Raw genomic sequence first — 17964 nt, 5'->3', positions numbered from 1 at the left:
CGTCGCAGCACAAATCCAGGTATTATTTTCTCTCAACACAATACCTTTTTAGAGAAATGTCGCTCTGATGAATTCAGAGCTGGCGACGATAAGCATCAGGAAGCCTTAGTTTGCTTCCTACAATGCAGACAGATATCCGGCGATCGAGCTCGGCTGCAGTCAGTCTCTGTCCACGCCACACAGCTGGACTGTTAAATGGATAGATAGAGTACTTCAGATTTTCGATTCGCTCCTTCCATCCTCTTTACTGGCAATAAAACGTTACTGCGTTTGAAACAATAAATGTGTCTCAAGTGTTGAATTCAGCTTTTTTAAATCGTCCATAAGTCCCGGGTTAGTACACTGTAAATCACTATTGAACAATCCGAACTGTATAACAGATTTTTTTTTTTTTTTTAAGCCCTCGGGGAACAGTTTCTTATTGATTGTGGCAAAGCTTCACTGCACTGAGCTTTAATGTCCACAGCCATATCTGTGGATGTCAGAGACCTCTGTGTTAAGGATTTTAACCTGCAAGTCCGAGACCTGAGACTAAATTGATAAATCACGTGCACTGTGTTACCAAATGTATTGGGACAACAGACTAGATAAAAATAAAGTGAACCTGTGTATTTAATAGGATGTAGGCCCACATTGGCTTTAATGACCTCTGCAATACTAAAAGGGAATCTTCCAACCACATTTTGATGTGCATGGAGGAAACCCGTGTTCCTCACAGTGGCGTTTCCAGTGCAGTGTGTTAAATTGGTCCCTGTAGTCTCTTACTGAATTTCAATATCAGTTAACAGAGGTCTTCTATGGGATTGAGGTTTCCTTAAACCCTATCACTGTCACAGCTTTGTGAAATGCTGCATTATTCTGCTGGTAGATGTGATATACAATTACACCATTGTTGTCTGTTCAATGTTTTCCACAAGGTCTCAATATATACAAGTGGTTTCAGTAAAAACCAACGGCCCTGATCCAGACTACGAAAGACACCCACACTATCACACACCTACATTTAACCCCCACTGATTTGCAAACTGATAAAATATTAAACTGTTTGAATTTTAAAAGGCTACAAAATGTCCAAAAATGAAACCTGCTTTTGGGATTTTATATGAATACTAAAACCTGTATCTGTCTGCCTGTGAAATGCAATTTTGTCCTGTTCCTGTCTCACCTAACCCTCAATCTCATATCATATGACCCCTTTTCAAATGATTGCTGTTACCACAGTATCAATCACTCAGGGCACACTTTCAGGTTATATATGCCGTATTTATTCATTTTATTTTCAGATGCATCTACACCTTGGTCAGATCAAACTGAACAATTTTCACACAGTATAGGTTATGCCCTCAGGTCCTATTTATTTTACGTTTCACAATACTGTGATAAGTGGCCTTAATTACAACATTTCAAAGACATGGGTTTTCAGAGGCATCACTGGTAGTAATTTTCCCTTTAGAAGCCACATCTGTACTTTATGAAATTGGCTACACTTAGAAATTCAGTTATGATCAAATTTGGGGAACATGTCTTTGTTTTCCTCCTATCTTACGAAGGCTAGAGCTGGAGATTGAAATTGCAACATAAATGTCTTAAGCAATGTCTATGAACTTAATCCCTCTTATTTACACTGTAGGGAATTGGCACTTGAAGTTTGTATGAGTTTTGTGAGTCTAGCACACCATACCGTACTGTTTTTTCAAAGACAGCTATCAAAAAACACAATTAAATGTCCCCTTTCTTCAAAAACCTATCCAGTGTAGATTGCTTCAGTTTTCTCAGTGTGTGTTTTTCCATTTCCACACACTGCCAACTACACTTTGTTGCACAGATCCCAGGAGCCTGTGTAGCATGAGAATAGTAAGCAGGCAACTTTACATAATATTGCTGGTTTGCATTTCAAAAGGGAAATTTATGAGGTAAATCTATGGAATCATCAAATATATGGAAGTGTTTGTAGAATGATATATTTTCTCATTCATCCTTAGTGTCATGCATTCATCTTCATGTCTTCCACTTTGTGACTACTGCTATGCTTTAATTGATTTCCCCAAAATAACCTTATGTCTTAATCATATTTCTAAAACCTTGGAGAAAAAAAAAAGACATTTTGAAATGTACATCTCTTAATACAAAAGAACAATGTTTCTGATAGAGGAAAAATGTGGAGGGCAGGACTGGAATCAGGATTTTTACCTAAAGTATCATTAGTTTGGTTCCTTTTTAGGGAGTTTCTGATGGACTTAAGGGTTTACAGCTGACGGCTCCATTTAAAAAGGTGGCTTTGATCTAAAGTGATGCCGTTCTCTGTGGTAAATGGGGGTCTTTTCTGTGTGAAGTGAGACCGTTCTCTGTGGTGACGGGGGGTCTTTTCTGTACGAGTGGAGAAGGTGGCACAGCTGTGATGGTCCTCCTCTCCTGTCTGTCTGTCTGCAGTGTCACTGGCCTCTAGCACACTGGGCCTGGCAGGCCAGGTGGTTCACACAGAGACCACAGAGGTCACCCTGGTCAGTGACCCCATCTTAGGCTTTGGGATCCAGTTGCAAGGGGGTGTTTTTGCCACGGAGACCCTGTCATCTCCTCCTCTGATCGCCTACATGGACCCAGACAGCCCTGCGGAGAGGTGAGTGCCCTAGACTGTCCCTCCCTGAGTGGACTGGGTCCGCACGGGTAGGATGTGACATATATAACATCCCACCACAGCATTATTTGGGCGGCACAGTCTTTTGCCTTTCATTACATGAGAAGGAAGAGAAGACTAATCAGCCTCCAAGCACCTGGTGCCTGTTATTTGACTGAAGATGTGAAACTTTATTAATGAGTGAACTCTCTCTAACCTTTGCTGTATTTAATTAATTTTTCACCGTGTTTTGGTACGCTTTCCATAATGCTTTCCAGATGCTCACTTGTGACAGAGAAATGTCATGGTCAGCTTCTCAATCTCACGCGCAGACATTTTAAATAAGATCATTGTGATGCTTCCTTTCAGTTTCATTTATTTTTTGTTTCTTGATTCGGCAAACTTGTTTGGAAATGATCGATATTGTATTCTTGTACGTTAAAGATTCTTTGCTGTTCTCGAGTTTTGTATTCATTTCAGTCTTCAGCACAGTTGAAGATGCCAGTGCTCGTTACCACAGTAAATAAGGAGAAAGTATAACATGGTTACAGTGTTAACCTGAGGGGATATAAAAAGAGATTCTGCTCATATGTTTAGCACTCATTCAAGTGTTTTTTTGTTTTTTTTTCCTGTGTGTAGGAGTGGCATCCTACAGATTGGCGACCGCATCCTGGCGATTAACGGCATCCCCACCGAAGACAGCACCCTGGAGGAGACCAACCAGCTGCTCAGAGACTCCAGCATCACCAGCAAGGTGACCCTGGAGATCGAGTTTGATGTGGCAGGTACTGTAATTTAACTGATTCAAGGTTTTCATTAAAGATCATAAAATAAACAGCCTTCAATGTAGGCATGCAGTACATTTTATTCAGAAACATTTAATGAAACAAAAACGATATTCTGAATAGATGTGGACTATTAAAATTATGTAAATTAAGATTTTGAATTGTTCTATTATATTTTCACATTCTAGAGTATATTTTCTATAAGGTGAATTCCTAGATTCATCAGTGTTTCTAATGCGCTGTTTTCTGTAGTGATTATCAAGCATCTTCTAGTTATTATTCTTTAACATCAAAAATAAGTAAAAGTAATGCAGATTTTTATTCTCAAAGTACTTTCCATCATTCAGCACCGTTACAACAAAATCCTATTTCAGATCTGGCAGAAATGAGAATTCATGAATTATTGAACGATAATTTTAGGAGCATCAGGCTTAATGCATAATTTGTGCCTGTTGGGCAGCAGCCGCTTTTCTTTGTGCTAACAGCTTTGAGATGAGGTACAGCCAGGGAGATGTTGGGGAGAAGGTACATTGGGTTGATTTTTATTTATAGGGACTAGAAGTCTTACCATTCTTCCGTTCTCGTGTTCTCTTTATCTATTATCTGTGTAGTTTGTGTGTAAGTCTCACTGGGTCACTGTTTTCTCTCTAGAGTCCGTAATCCCCAGCAGTGGTACCTTTCACGTAAAGCTACCCAAGAAGCCTGGTGTGGAGCTCGGCATCACCATCAGTTGTAAGTTTCACAACTCGTTATTGTGAACATAAATACTTTGTTTAAAGTTGATATTTTTAGTCACACTAAGGTTTAGCTAGTATATTGTTGTTTTTTTCCTTTTACGGTTCATACTGAACTGAAAGTGCCCTATCTAATGTCGGTCCTAACGAGCACTAATCAGCTGTGCCTTATCTTTACTGGAAGAACAGGAAGAATGGGCTTAGTTTCCACAATCAACACTCTGAGACTCTTCAGCTGTGAAGAAACTGACCAGAGCGGCTTTACCAATATAATTAATTTGTTTTGCGGAGTATTCGATTTGACTGCTGATCTAGAAGCGTCTCTGCTGGCCGGACATTCTGCGAGATTAGATGACTTCTGATGTCGGTGCATTTAAAAGGGTTCAGAATAGATGTGAAACAGGGTTAAAACTCCACTGAAGCACATTTGATTTAAAGTGACTGAAGGAGAAACTGAAAGAACCACAAAGTTACATAACTGTACTACTTCTCGATATTTTCTTTTTTCTTTTTAACATGCCTGCTATTTTTTTACTTTTTATCTTATAATTGCAGCTTCTTAACGCTGCAGCGCTGAAAAGCTTTTTGCATGAATCTTGGGAATTCCATGGGCATTACACTGAGGCCAAAGTATTAAACTGAAGAGTACTTGCAGATCAGCAATTTCTTACTGTGTCCCTCAGCTCCTACCCCCTTGCACTTCCCATTAAGCAATGCAGTACACCAGAGAGCAACACTCACCATTTTGGAGAGGAACCAAAATCTAAGCTCAGCTGCCCAATATAACTAAAATAAGCATGACATGGAAAACCAGCCCCATTAAGCAGTACATGAGTGTAATAAATTACCTTTTTTGTATTATTATTATTACTATTGCAGACAATATTAATGATTATTTTTCGTATGGTTTAATAGTGAACACACAATGATGGATGCGATAACTTGTATTGAAGAAGTTAATGGAATAAAGATGTCTGCTGCTTGGACAAGCTCTCCTGAATGTCTAATGTCCTGTAGATTGGGGCTCAGTCGGAGTAGTTGAAAGATTAAAGCTGTTATTTAGCTGCTGATGAACCTTGATCATGCTGGTGAATACCAATTACACAGAAATATATATTTTTGGGGTGAAATTTGTTGGTGCAGCAATTTCTTTTCAAAACATCTGAACTTTTGCAATCGGCTTCATATGTGACTTTTTAAAATCCCATTTAGTTTAGTTTTGTATACCTCAGCATGACATTTGTTTTTGTTTTTGTTTATTTACTTTTGGATCATACTACGTATTGGCAATGTTACCATTATGAAGTAGACAACGGTCGCATTATCCCAGTAGGTAATACAGAGGATGCCAAGAAAGAGACTTTTCTCTGTTGCTTGTCCTAGAACCAGGCACACACAATGGGGAGAAAGACAATCCTTTCTAACCTCCACAGATGTAGTTTTACTTACATTGTAGTGTTAAGCTTCCTGTAAAGGGTAGAGCCAGCAACATTTAATATTTTACACTGTGTCCTGTTTTGCTTTTATTATTATTTTGCTGTGCCATTTATCTTTTAAACTGATCTTTCCTACCACACTTTAGGAAAAAGTTGGTCTTATATTGGGCTTAAAAGTCTCCTGTAGTTTATTTGTTGGTGTTGTTGTTGGTGTTAATAATAAACAAATGCCATTATGTACTTTTCGTAATTAGTTCAAATTAGTGGTATATAAATCAGTCTTTTTCAGCCTCGATCCCATGGCCCTTCTGTCCTGCTGGTTTCCGAGCTCTCAATTACCTCATTAAGTCTAAATTAAACTAATAATTTGCCAATTTTATATTTGACTTGAAATTTCCAGCTGCTTAAAATTATTTTTAAAAGCTGATTAGGCAGATTATTAGTTCAACAAAGGCGTCAATTAAGTAATTAGGAGCTTTGCTGGAATGATACACAGCATGACAGTGGGTCACCAGGGCCTGTAAATATTTTAAATAGTTTTTTTTAATTTTATTATTTACATTGTGCATCTATATTATCTGTGAGTGCGTGTGTGTGACACCTCATACACACGATGAAAGAATGATCTGAATGACTTTGTGCTGCATTTAGGATCACTGCAGGGTCATATAAAATAAAAACTGACATTGATAATCATTGCAGTGCTGAGGAACAAAGATAATCGCCCAGCCTGGACATCACAGTGGTGCTGAAACAGCAGCACCTGAAGGACTACAGCGTTTGCAGCAGAACATGATATTATTCTGGAGCAAACAGCCCATTAAAAAGCCTCCGCACAGTAAACAGAGGCGCGTTGCAAACCAGTGTGTCAACAGGACCCAAGTGCAGAGTCACTTCCCAGAATGACTTTCTGGATGAGTGTGCCGTCCCTCCTGGGCCGCTCCGCGGTGCAGACTCTATGGCTCTCAGACAACACACTGCCGCGCTGAGCCATCCACACTCCAGGAATAAACACAGCTGCTGGCTTCTGTTTGCATCACAATTTGCAAAACCTACTTCTAACTTGCAAAGGGATTTAAATGTGTTTAAACAGGATAGCAACTCTGAAAGAAATCTTTGGAGACGGGCAGAGCCGGCGATAACAGAGCATTGTAATTTATAACAGGGAGCTAAGCAGCAGATCAAATGAAATTGGAAAACTTGACACACATAATGTCTTGACTTTCCTCTTGTCTTTATTGGATCTCCCCCAGGGAAGATGTGTTAATTCCAATTTGGTGGTTTTTGACACAAGCTTCTTGTCTGCAATATGATGATAAAGGGAGTTCTGCACAGGGACTTGTGATCTTTGTTTTTTCAGTTCCTTTCCATTCCCTCTCTTTATTTATGTAGAATCTTTTTTATATGCTCGCCATCAGATGAATAGGTCTTCGTCTGATTTGCATATTTACGTGGGGTTATACTGAGACTACCATGTAGAGGATCTTCATATAAAATGCCAAATGTGGAAATATATCAATTGCATTGTGAGTATTTAATGAGGTTTGTACAAAATTACTGCAATAAGCTTTTTAAGTTTAGGGGATCTCTGTCTTGCAGATATATGTACAATACAACCCCTTAGCATTGCAGACAGACTGCATCAGCTCCATGGCTCCTCCCCCATAATTAAAAAGGGGGTGGGGCTTCGACGGTCTGGCCCCATTAAATATGAATCCATATCATAACCAGTTTATATTATAACCAGTTTTTTAATTGTTGCAGTGAAAGAGGAAGACAGTGGTTGCAGCTTGAGAGGGCTATGTTTTCGATCAATGAAAAGAGTGCAGCCAGGTAGCTAACACTCACGTATATATTTTGGTAATTTATCCGTAAGACATAATAGGGCCTTTCGGTTTAATCTGTCTTGTTGTAATAGTCAATAGTTACATTCATGTTTTAAGGCATTATCATTACATAGATGTATAATATATTGCAGTGTTCTTTCCATGTAGTAATTGAATGCCCTTTTATTTGATATACAGCACATGCATGTAGCACACAGAAGTCATTATACAGACCAATAAATAAGTTAACAGGCAAACATCGTCCTGAAGCGTTTGCTACACACTCTTATTGCATTGTTGATCTGTTACAATGAAAACATTAGTACTGGACATACCAAAAGTAACTCATTTATACTTTGTAACTTAGGTTTTAATAGAAAAACCCATGTCAGCAGATAGCTGGAAAAATAAAACTGAAAACGAACAGCCCTACCTACATTATGAATATGCCTTTAGATCAGGGGTCTCAAACTCAATTCCTGGAGAGTCCTGTGTATGCTGGTTTTCGTTCCAACAGAGTTCTCACTTACCTAATTTGTCTTATTAATTATTAAATTTGAAATATTAAATATATTATAAGGTATTTTACAGTTGATGGTCTAAAAGTGCATTTGATTCGAGGTACAGTTGCTTATAAAATATCCCAGGGCCTAGAAAGGTGTTTAAATGTGTCTAGCTAATTAATCAATTAGACCAATTAAGTAATTGAGGACTCTGTTGGAAGGAAAACCAGTACACACGTGGCCCTCCAGGGATTGAGTCTGAAGACCCCTGCTTTAGATCTAGCTGAATCAGTACAATTATTAGGTTACTTAGGACAGGGGTTCCCAAACTGGTCCTGGAGGACCCCCTGTCCTGCTGGTTTTTATTCCAGCCAAAATTGAAATTGCTTAACTGATTCCAGAATTGAACAAACAATGCAATATATGGCTCAATTATATAATTAAGAGCTCGTTGGAACAAAAACCAGCAGGGCAGGGGGTCCTCCGGGACCGGTTTGGGAACCCCTGACTTAGAAGATGTTTTTATTCAAAGTGACTTACATGGAGTAATAAACACATTTTGTAAATACACGTCTTATTTTTAAATTATGAATCAGTTAAGAGCTGACCGAATGTAAGCAGTCCAATCAATACCAATTGGAAAAAATACTTACAAAAAGTGGTCCAATGTCTCTGCGAATTCGGATCATCCAGGCTTTGCTCCTCTTTGTCCGCTGGAAATCCAAAATGACAGGGCTGTGTCTCTGGCTAGGAACACAACAGTGACACGTTTGTTCCCTCAGTCAAGTGAGAAAAGCCAAACCCCAACATGATTTACTACTTTACAACTACTGAATGAATTGAAGATTAAACCACAGATATGATGAATGGATACATATAATGTTTATTTTCACTTTTAGGTCATAATTAGGACTGCATAGTGTCACAACAAGTGTACCACTAACACATGTGAACCTGCAGGCCGGATATGTAGGAACAAGGGAAAGCAATATGTTTATTTTTAATATTGCACCAGTTCTGTCTGAAAGCTGGAGTTTTGTGATATCAGTAAAAGCAATGGGCAGACAGAAATGTAGTTCACTGCCAAACAAAGTACACTCACAGGATGAAACGCACTCGTTCACATCTGATTACCCTGCTTTTGCATTCCCTTCTGTGAAATTGACAACCATTTTGTTCACCTGATAAACCTTAAGTCACCTGCTGACTTTAATAGCATGTAGTGACATACTGTGTGTAATTACTGTCATGTTACCTTATTTTTCTTTTCTTTTTAAAATTACTGATCATATGCTGATTATGAAACTACTTAAAGTACAGTCATATCATCATATCATGTCACCATAATGAGGGTTTGTGGGAGAACCATGTGGGATTTGTCAGTGAAAATGATCACATTTATTTTTTCTTAGTTGAATTGGTATCGGTTTGATCCCAGTGTAGGTGTGTGCTTAATAGTGCAGATCAAGAGACAGATTCTGTTTCTTTTTTGATGTGAAATTACAATAACACACATAAGGGGCATTGAAGCATGTTATATTTATGAATCAAAATCCTATCAGAATTCCCTCTCATGGTCCTTTTATTCTTCCAGCCCCATCCAGCAGGAAGCCTGGGGACCCTCTCATCATCTCGGACATTAAGAAGGGCAGTGTGGCTCACAGGTATCTTAACACCACATGCAAGTCTGGGCTGGTTTGGTGTTCACCTTTTTTCTCACCAACCCATTTGCATTGTGCACTACGAATTGGTGGTAAAGAATTAACAACTTTACTATGCAGGCAAGGAGTTTTGAACACTGACAGCATATGCAAGTTCAGTTCTGTGAGGGGATAATGCAAATTTGCATTCTGGAGAAGGATAATGGTTTTTCAAGCTTCAATAGAAATATCAGTGTTGTTTTCTGCCCGTATTGCCAATTGTTTACTTTGCTATGAAAGCTTTGATAAGTCAGTTGTGCCGATGCAGCAGAGCAGAAAGGCAGAAGGCATTGTTGAAGGCTTTTGTGTCGGGGGTAGTACCGTGCCCAGTGCAGCATGTGCCCAGCCACAATGAGACCTCCCTGAATCTGTGCTCTCCTTTTGGCAGGACGGGGACACTGGAGCTGGGGGACAAACTGCTGGCCATCGACAACATCCGCCTGGACAACTGCTCCATGGAGGACGCGGTGCAGATCCTGCAGCAGTGTGAGGACCTGGTCAAACTCAAGATACGCAAAGATGAGGACAACTCAGGTACTGCCTTCATTTCAAGGGAAGGAAAAGGGATGGCTCTTCCTAGGACATCACGCAAGGTATCGAACACAATTGGTGTGTCTGTTGCGAGTAATCGGTCTCAACCGGAGACCCACAGAGACTGTGAAACTGCCGACCCTCTCCCAAATTGGTCTGACACCCCTAAGCAGAAGGAAACCCTGATCAGTTGAGTTACATGTCCCCAGGAATATGTATTTGTTTGTTTTGTTTATTTATCTATCGAGCTAGCTTTTAAGTGAAAGCATTGCTAAAGGATTTTTAAAGAATGCTCAAATACATATTCAATTATTTTTTAAATCCTACAGGTGAGACTGAAGTTAAATTTGACTTATTTGGGACATAACTGCTACAAGTACAAGTAGAACCACACCTTATGCTTTAACTATGCTAAGTGCATTAAAAACATTCAATTTTCTGGTGTTTTAGTATCCGTTTTGTTCAAATGTGTTCAGCATTGGAGGACACACAGCAGTTGATTTCAGTGCAGTTTTTCCGTCTATTCTTTTTTCAACTCGTCTCTGGCTCGGTTATTGAAAGTGACGTTTGGTTAATTAGAGAGACAAAATGCCTGGTTTGCTGCAGTACTTCAATCATCCTGCCAGGCTGTGAGAGGAAGCGTTCTGTGGCTCACTGCTCCAGAGGCGTCACATGGGCGGCTCGATCCAGCACTGTTATCACGCGCTGCTCTGTCACTCCCTCGCTTCTCAGGGCTGATGAAACATGATAAGCCCAAGGTAAATCACCTGCTGCCTCTCATCTCTCGTAACCACAGAAGACGGAGAAAGTCGGTCTTGCATATATCAGACAGCGGCACAATTAACTGCTGCCTTTGGACATAGTTGACAGTACATTCTGTTCACCTGGACAATGCGAGTTATTCTGCAGCAGCGCGTGTCTGATCTGATGGACCAAGCAGCTCCCAACCATGTAACCAAGCATGGACTCACTCTTCCTGATGGAGTCGGGTCATTGACATTTATCATCTTTTTATAAATAGCGAACAGCTGGACTTATTCATACAGTAAATACATTTTCATAGCTCATGCCAAGGAGCTCCACACAGTAATTGCATAATGCCTCCATTACATACCTTGGTTAGCAACATCCTCAGTGTGTTTTTATGGGACCATACGGTTACCCTGCCTGACCCCGTCCTGCTGAGCCTTAACAACCCAGGTCTCTTTAAATCAGCAGTAGCTTAAGCAAATAATTAGGTCAGTCAGGCAAGACTATACTCCTTACTCTCATCATAATAATATTAGGCCTGAACTGAAAAGTCTACACACCTTAGTTTCCCACTACAGCCATCCCATCTTTGGGTCTTCATCGCCAATACAGCATACGGCAGCCATCTTTTAATTTTAGCCAATCAGAACCCAAACTTCATTCCAGCTGTGCATCTTTTGATTGTCTTTAGGCATAGTCTTTATGTGCTTCATAATGTGCTTCAACTGTTGCAGACGAGCAGGAGAGCTCCGGTGCCGTCATCTACACTGTGGAGCTGAAGCGTTACGGAGGCCCCCTGGGGATCACCATCTCCGGCACTGAGGAGCCTTTCGATCCCATCATCATTTCCAGCTTGACCAAGGGAGGCCTGGCCGAGAGGTAACCGCAACGTGGCCACGGTGTTCCTCACTAACACATGGGTGTCTCACTGGGAGGGATGCCATTGGGGAATCACCTGTATATATACCATCTGTTGTCATTTTATCAAGGGAAAATGTTTTCGGATAGTAAAAATAAATGAATGTATATTTATAATTTGAATTAAGAGTGGTAACTTTTTTATTCCAATAGCACCTGGACCGAGAAGTCGTTTTTTTTTCCACACGAGTTCCAGCTCAATTTGTACAACCATAAAATTATAAAGACACATCTGTCATGGTGATAAATTAGCAGGAAACAAGGAGGTACTTGGAGCAAGCGGCATGGATCGCACATGGAATCGGTGGTGTATAATATGCTTCACATTTGCATTCAACTTTTTTGTGGGAAGCGCAGATGTGTGCCTTGAATCAAGATATACATTTATTAACTGACATCGCAGATGGTCTCTTTCTTTTTGCATTAATTAAATGCAGCATCAAGGTTAGACAAAGGCAGTGATTCAACCACCTATCATGGCTTTCTAAAATACTGTAATTTATGCACATTAGTTTACAGAGCTACAAATAGCTGGAAGGAATTCAAGGACTTAAGTTTTACATTTAAAAAGGTTTTTTTTCAGCAATTCCCACAGCACAGCCAATCAATGGCTTTAGAAACAGGACAGGTAAAGGACTGGGAATATAAAAAATGGTGGCATTCAGTCATTAATTGATGGTGCAGCAAAGTATAATAACCAGGAAGACTGGATGCAATTTCCACCCCGGGTTCTGTAGAGCCACAACTCTGTTGGATGTTACAGGCAGTTGAACACCCTTAACAGCTAAACACTCGCGAACAGTGCTGTTCTGTAACCGTAAAGTAAATAATTGATTCAGTTTCAGTGTTAGGAATGAGCTCAGGTGGAATGAAAACCACAGGAGCCTGCGCCTCACACAGACTGGTAGAAAGTAGAAGAGAAACAATGTGTGTTTTTTGTCTTGGCACCTTATGCATTTAAAAAAGTATTTGTTTAAAAGTTTCATTCTTTTCAGTTCAACCTTTCATTCAGTTTATAAATTGGCATCTTATTATGCAGAGCCTAGCTGGTTGTTTTGAATGTTTTTGACGTGTACATACATCTACAGGACCGGTGCCATCCACATTGGAGATCGGATCCTCGCCATCAACAGCAACAGCCTGAAGGGAAAGCCGTTAAGCGAAGCCATTCATCTCTTACAGATGGCAGGAGAGTCCGTCACCCTGAAAATCAAGAAACAAGGAGAAGGTGAGTCAGCAGTCAGTTTATCAAGCTGCGGCATTATAGCGGTCAAGGGCTCAGGGTGGAGAAAATGAAATGTACACGTTTACGGAAGCAAAGTTCACTGCCTTTGATTGAAGTTTGAAGTTGTATGTGAGTGAGAGAGAACACAATGACATGGTTTATGGCTGGCAGGTCCTCTTTGTTTGGGCGAAGACACTGATGTTGACCCTGCTGTCAATGAATGGCTTTTTAAAACTTGTTCACTAATGTCAATCAAACAAATAATTGTGTATAGTTACATCCTTTATTTAAAATCTGTCAGTTAAACTCCTAAAGCACAGAGAAACTCATACCCCACCGTCAAACCTGCCTTGTCTCCCAGTCCAAAAGCATTTAATCTGCGGAGTGCACTGCCGGCGCTTTTTCTGACATCTGCTTGTTTTGCAGCCACCAGCCCCAAGAAGTCCTCTGTGTCAGGGCGGCTCAGTGAGCTCAGCGATGCAGAGGATGACTCTCAGGTGTCCCAGAAGGCCGGCAAGCTGTCAGACCTCTACTCCACCACCATCCCCAGCGTGGACAGTGCCGTGGAGTCCTGGGATGGCTCGGCCATCGACACTGTGTTCGGCAGCCAAGGTGAGAGACGGCCCCGACAGCACTGTGATTTCCAAATTCGTATAATAAAGTACATTGCAATACATTACATTCCCAGCCTAAGAGTGCAATGGCAGTGTTCCTAATTAAAATGAATGACTTCACTTGAATATTAATCAAATTGCTACAGATACAGTGCTTTTACAACTTTTTATTTGAATACACAAAGTTAAACAAGGTTTATGCCACAATATTTGTAATGATTAATAACATTAGGAATGTATGCTTAATTCCCTGAGATTGGATAGTACAATAAAATATAATAAAAATCTATTTCGATGAACTACCTAGACAATTTTACATTATCGTAGTTCCTTTAAGTAGAGTATCACAGGAAATTATATATTTTTTTTAATTCCCCATATATATATTTAAAAAAAAAAAAAAAAAAAACGGGAAAGCATTAGTTTAGAATTTGCTTAGGGAAATTAATATGCATTAGAATTGCTTAAACAATGAACCACTTTCAAACAGCGATTACAAATATTAATTCCCTGAAGTGCAAACACAGGAGGAGACATTTTAAAATATTAACAAGTCAAATCAAAATCTCCAAGACATCTTTCAAATCCTCTTCAAACAGTGTCCTGGAAGCACAATTTATTGCCATAAATTGAAATAGTGTGTGTCTCTATGGGCTGTGGGGAGTCTGGTGTACAACAGACACAAAGACAGAACACTTCTGTGGTAAAAGCGATTTACATTACACACTGATTGCGATGACTGAGGATCGTCAATTCTGTCGCTCAACCCAGGGATTGGCCAGCTCTGATTCTGACTGATACAGGACAGAGATTATCCAGACATTGTTCTCATTTTAATTAGTTAACTTGTTGTCTAGGTTTGTTGCTGTATTGAAACTGTCCTTTGTCAGACTATTTGTATCATCCTGAGTGTATGCTGGCACTGTGCTAGGATATATATGGATATGGCTTTAAATCATGCTTTCATATAGACTTCACTACAAAGCAAGGCACTCCCTTTTCTGTATCAGTTTCTACATCAAATGCAAAGTGTTTGATTGCAAAAGGTGTTTGTAGCCTCAGGCATAAAACTCTGTATAGATCCTTGAATCATAGATGGTTCCTAAAAGTGTAATAGTGCAAGAAATAGCAGCCGTCGCCCTGCATTATTTATAGGTTGAGGAACAGTGTGTACCATGCAACTTGTTTCTATTTTGAAAGTAAATGTATTTTTGTTCGGAAGCGTTCAGTCTGCATTAATAACATGCTCATCAGCCTGCTTCTAAAACGCACACTTTCGAAATGATCAGTTTATTGATGCTGTTGCAGGTATTTTGATTAGTCACTCACAATATCCTACTACTGTCTGAAAGTGTATGGCTTATTCAGAGAGCAATTATATGATATGATATATTAATTTGGAAGCACAGAAGTCTATAATAAAATAAATATAGAGGAGTATTTTGCAAAGTTTAAATAAAGCTCTTATCATCCCTCTGTTGCTACGAATGACACACTGTGAACCATGTATCCTAGTTAGTCTTCGCTCAGGGTCCCTTGCAGCACAATCACTTACACCTGAAAAAAAACAGCCTTGCAAGATTAATGACATGGGACTTTGCAATGTAGCTGTAATAAAACTTTGCATTTTTCCATTTACTTCTTCATCACAACCACTTATAATAGAGATACAATTGGTACTAAATTAGTTTTGTGTGACAGAAGAAAAAAAAGTGAAAACAAATGTAGTTTTTTCCATTAGTTCTCTCTCTCTCTTTCCTCCCCTCTACTGCCTGCAGTTAAGTCTGACTAATGTAGGTAGTTCTATAAATGTGTATGAAATATATTACTGAATTAAAAGGTCTGGAATGCTATTTAGTATCCTGGCAAAATATCTGGAGCATATATAGGATGATTTATGTTAACTTAAATATTCTCAGATGCTGGAACTGAGACTTTGTTTACTTGTATAAATTAAAGATATGCCATTATGCGTTAGAAAATATAGGCACTACAATCTATTTAAGGACAAGATCTGAATCTGCCATTTTCTTAAATATTAGCAATTAGTAGCTTCCTCCATTATTTAATGTTAAGGACAGCAATTTCTTGTATATGGTATTCACCAGAAATAACCTACTTTATCATATTGAGAGCTAAACGAGAAACAAATAAATATCAACCTAAATGCTGATTCTTAGTAATCAAATGTATTACTTATCTTCATTCTATCCAAATTAAATCAAAAAGTATACCTTCCCACAAATCTCCCACTATAAACAAAGAGGCATCTCTATGTTTATAATGATTATAAATGACTGGATTTGCTAGTCCTTCACCTCTGGTGCAGTGCTGTGCAGGTGGGTGATATTACCTCTGTCCAGCCGCAGTGTTAATGCGTCTCTGTTGTGTTGCTGGGCTCTGTCAGTTCCTGGCTACCAGGCGTCAGGCTACAGCTTCCACAGCCACGAGTGGAGGAACGCCAAGCCCAGGGGCAGCCTGTCCCCCATCAACCGGCAGAGGAACAACATCTTCCAGGACATCGGGCTGAGCGACGACGAGTGGGACCGGCCCACCACCAGCGGGTATGTCGCTGGTGTACTCTTAAACCCAGCATCTGTCTAACACCTGTTCCATTGGAAAACGGCCCTATAGCATCGACACGGACACGATTTAAGTGGCACGGTCCACTAAGAGGAAAGGATAACAGTCCGCGAAGGTCTTAGTTTGGTCTAAGCAAGCAAATAATAATGAATACAGTTAATTAACCCATTACGGATGTGTAAGAACCAGAAGATTCAAGCGGCCCCCAAGGGCTGGAGTTTCGTTCTGCTGTGACACAAGCATGACAAGAGCTCGGTGCAGTGAGCGAGAGGAGAGCAAGTGTATTGACGCATGTCCACTCAGCTCCCGTGGGCTCTAGAGAAAGAGCCACGCAGCATTCATGTGAATGTGCTAATGTCAGCCCTTACCCAAGCACTTCCTCCTTTAGTGCACTTGACTGACCTCACACTGTTTCAGGAGAGGAGCACTAGTGATCCTTCTCCAGTCTAAGCGATTCTTGTGACAGCGCCGTGGAAGGATTTGGACATTATACGTATATTTTTAATCAGCACATATCTCAGTGTTACTGGTAATTCTGTACCATGGATAGACTGAGTTTGATTACAGAAGTCACAGAATAAAAATGGAAATGTAGGAGAATTCTCCATGAATAAAAGATGGCTCTTGTGTTAAATCCTTTATCGATTATTTATGAAGGTAGTCCTGGGCTGGCCTGTGTTGATCATTTAGTAGAATGAGGATTTCACCTACCTGTCTCTTTGAATGTCTTCCTCCGCTGTCAGTAAGGACTGTCCATTCCCAGGGTTCACCCTGTATCAGGTCTCTTGCTTATGCTTTTAAATGTTGCCCTTTCATTGTCGCAGTGCTGTTTATCGATATGCTGCCCCTACGGCACCTTGTCACATTGTGTTTATCTCGATTAGCATATCAAGGTCATGGCCATGCCAACCCACATCTAGTAAACATGTTCTACTAAAGTGGCCACGCCTTGAGAAACGGTCTGTACTCTCACCTGCATAAAACTGCACAGCACAGATTCATCACTGACACAGCTATAAAACATTTTTCAGTAGTGTACAAATTACATTGGTGACGTTCCTCCTCAGATTAATTTCTGGCGCTCAGTGACACTCAATTACCTTTTTTAAAGAACTTCGCTAAGCCCAAAAAGTGATGATGGCAAAACAAAACAGTTGATACACCCGGGTTATGATCTGCTTTCAATAAAAGCTTTTTCCAGCCTGACAACCACAAATGGCTGCTGGCCGTTCGCTGCTGGCTGTTGTGTTTTGAATGTGCGTCATTTGTTGCAGATTCACTGTGGGCAATGATGGGACTGAGCCGGACCAAGAGGAGAATTTCTGGTCTCAGGCGCTGGAAGACCTGGAGACATGCGGCCAGTCTGGCATTCTGCGTGAACTCGAGGTAACGTGCACTTTGGCGAATGTACAGAACAGTAATATATCTTTGTAATGCCAAAAAGAAAGTGAGTCCTTAATTACAATAGTATTAATAGAAGATTAGTAGATTGGGTTTGTTTGTTTCGTTCTATTTTGGTTTTAAACCCCCAGCATTTCTTGGTCCCCTGTTGTCACTTACTGTAGTTTTGGTTGCTAAGTGTATAACAACTCCTTTTCTTTCCAGGACAAGCCAGACAGGCTTCTGAATATGAGAAACCTGGCCATCTTGGTACCCTTCCCTTTTGTGCTTATTTTTTGCCTGTGACGCTCGCATTTGTTCTATCCTTCGCTGTTGAGCTCTCTATTCACCTGCTGATAGCCTGC

The 17964-nt window shown here is 40.1% G+C and overlaps 1 protein-coding gene across 5 annotated transcripts in view; it reads left to right on the top strand.

Annotated features, from left to right (window-relative positions):
* grip1 (glutamate receptor interacting protein 1) overlaps positions 1-17964 on the top strand; it is a 205924-nt gene that overhangs the window by 181633 nt on the left and 6327 nt on the right. For 3 of the 5 annotated variants that reach the window (XM_066724612.1, XM_066724609.1, XM_066724610.1), the window contains 11 exons: positions 2431-2617; positions 3254-3399; positions 4051-4131; positions 9493-9562; positions 9987-10132; positions 11614-11758; positions 12886-13025; positions 13449-13634; positions 16044-16200; positions 17494-17605; positions 17825-17869. In XM_066724612.1, the coding sequence (XP_066580709.1) occupies positions 2431-2617; positions 3254-3399; positions 4051-4131; positions 9493-9562; positions 9987-10132; positions 11614-11758; positions 12886-13025; positions 13449-13634; positions 16044-16200; positions 17494-17605; positions 17825-17869 (1415 nt within the window). The remainder of the gene's footprint in view (positions 1-2430; positions 2618-3253; positions 3400-4050; positions 4132-9492; positions 9563-9986; positions 10133-11613; positions 11759-12885; positions 13026-13448; positions 13635-16043; positions 16201-17493; positions 17606-17824; positions 17870-17964) is intronic. The other 2 variants (XM_066724613.1, XM_066724611.1) reach the window with 1 other exon arrangement.

This window comes from Amia ocellicauda, chromosome 15, assembly GCF_036373705.1.
Source record: "Amia ocellicauda isolate fAmiCal2 chromosome 15, fAmiCal2.hap1, whole genome shotgun sequence".
Taxonomy (NCBI): Eukaryota; Metazoa; Chordata; class Actinopteri; order Amiiformes; family Amiidae; genus Amia; species Amia ocellicauda.
Note: the sequence above shows the minus strand (reverse complement) of the source record. Positions and strands in the feature narration are given on the sequence as shown.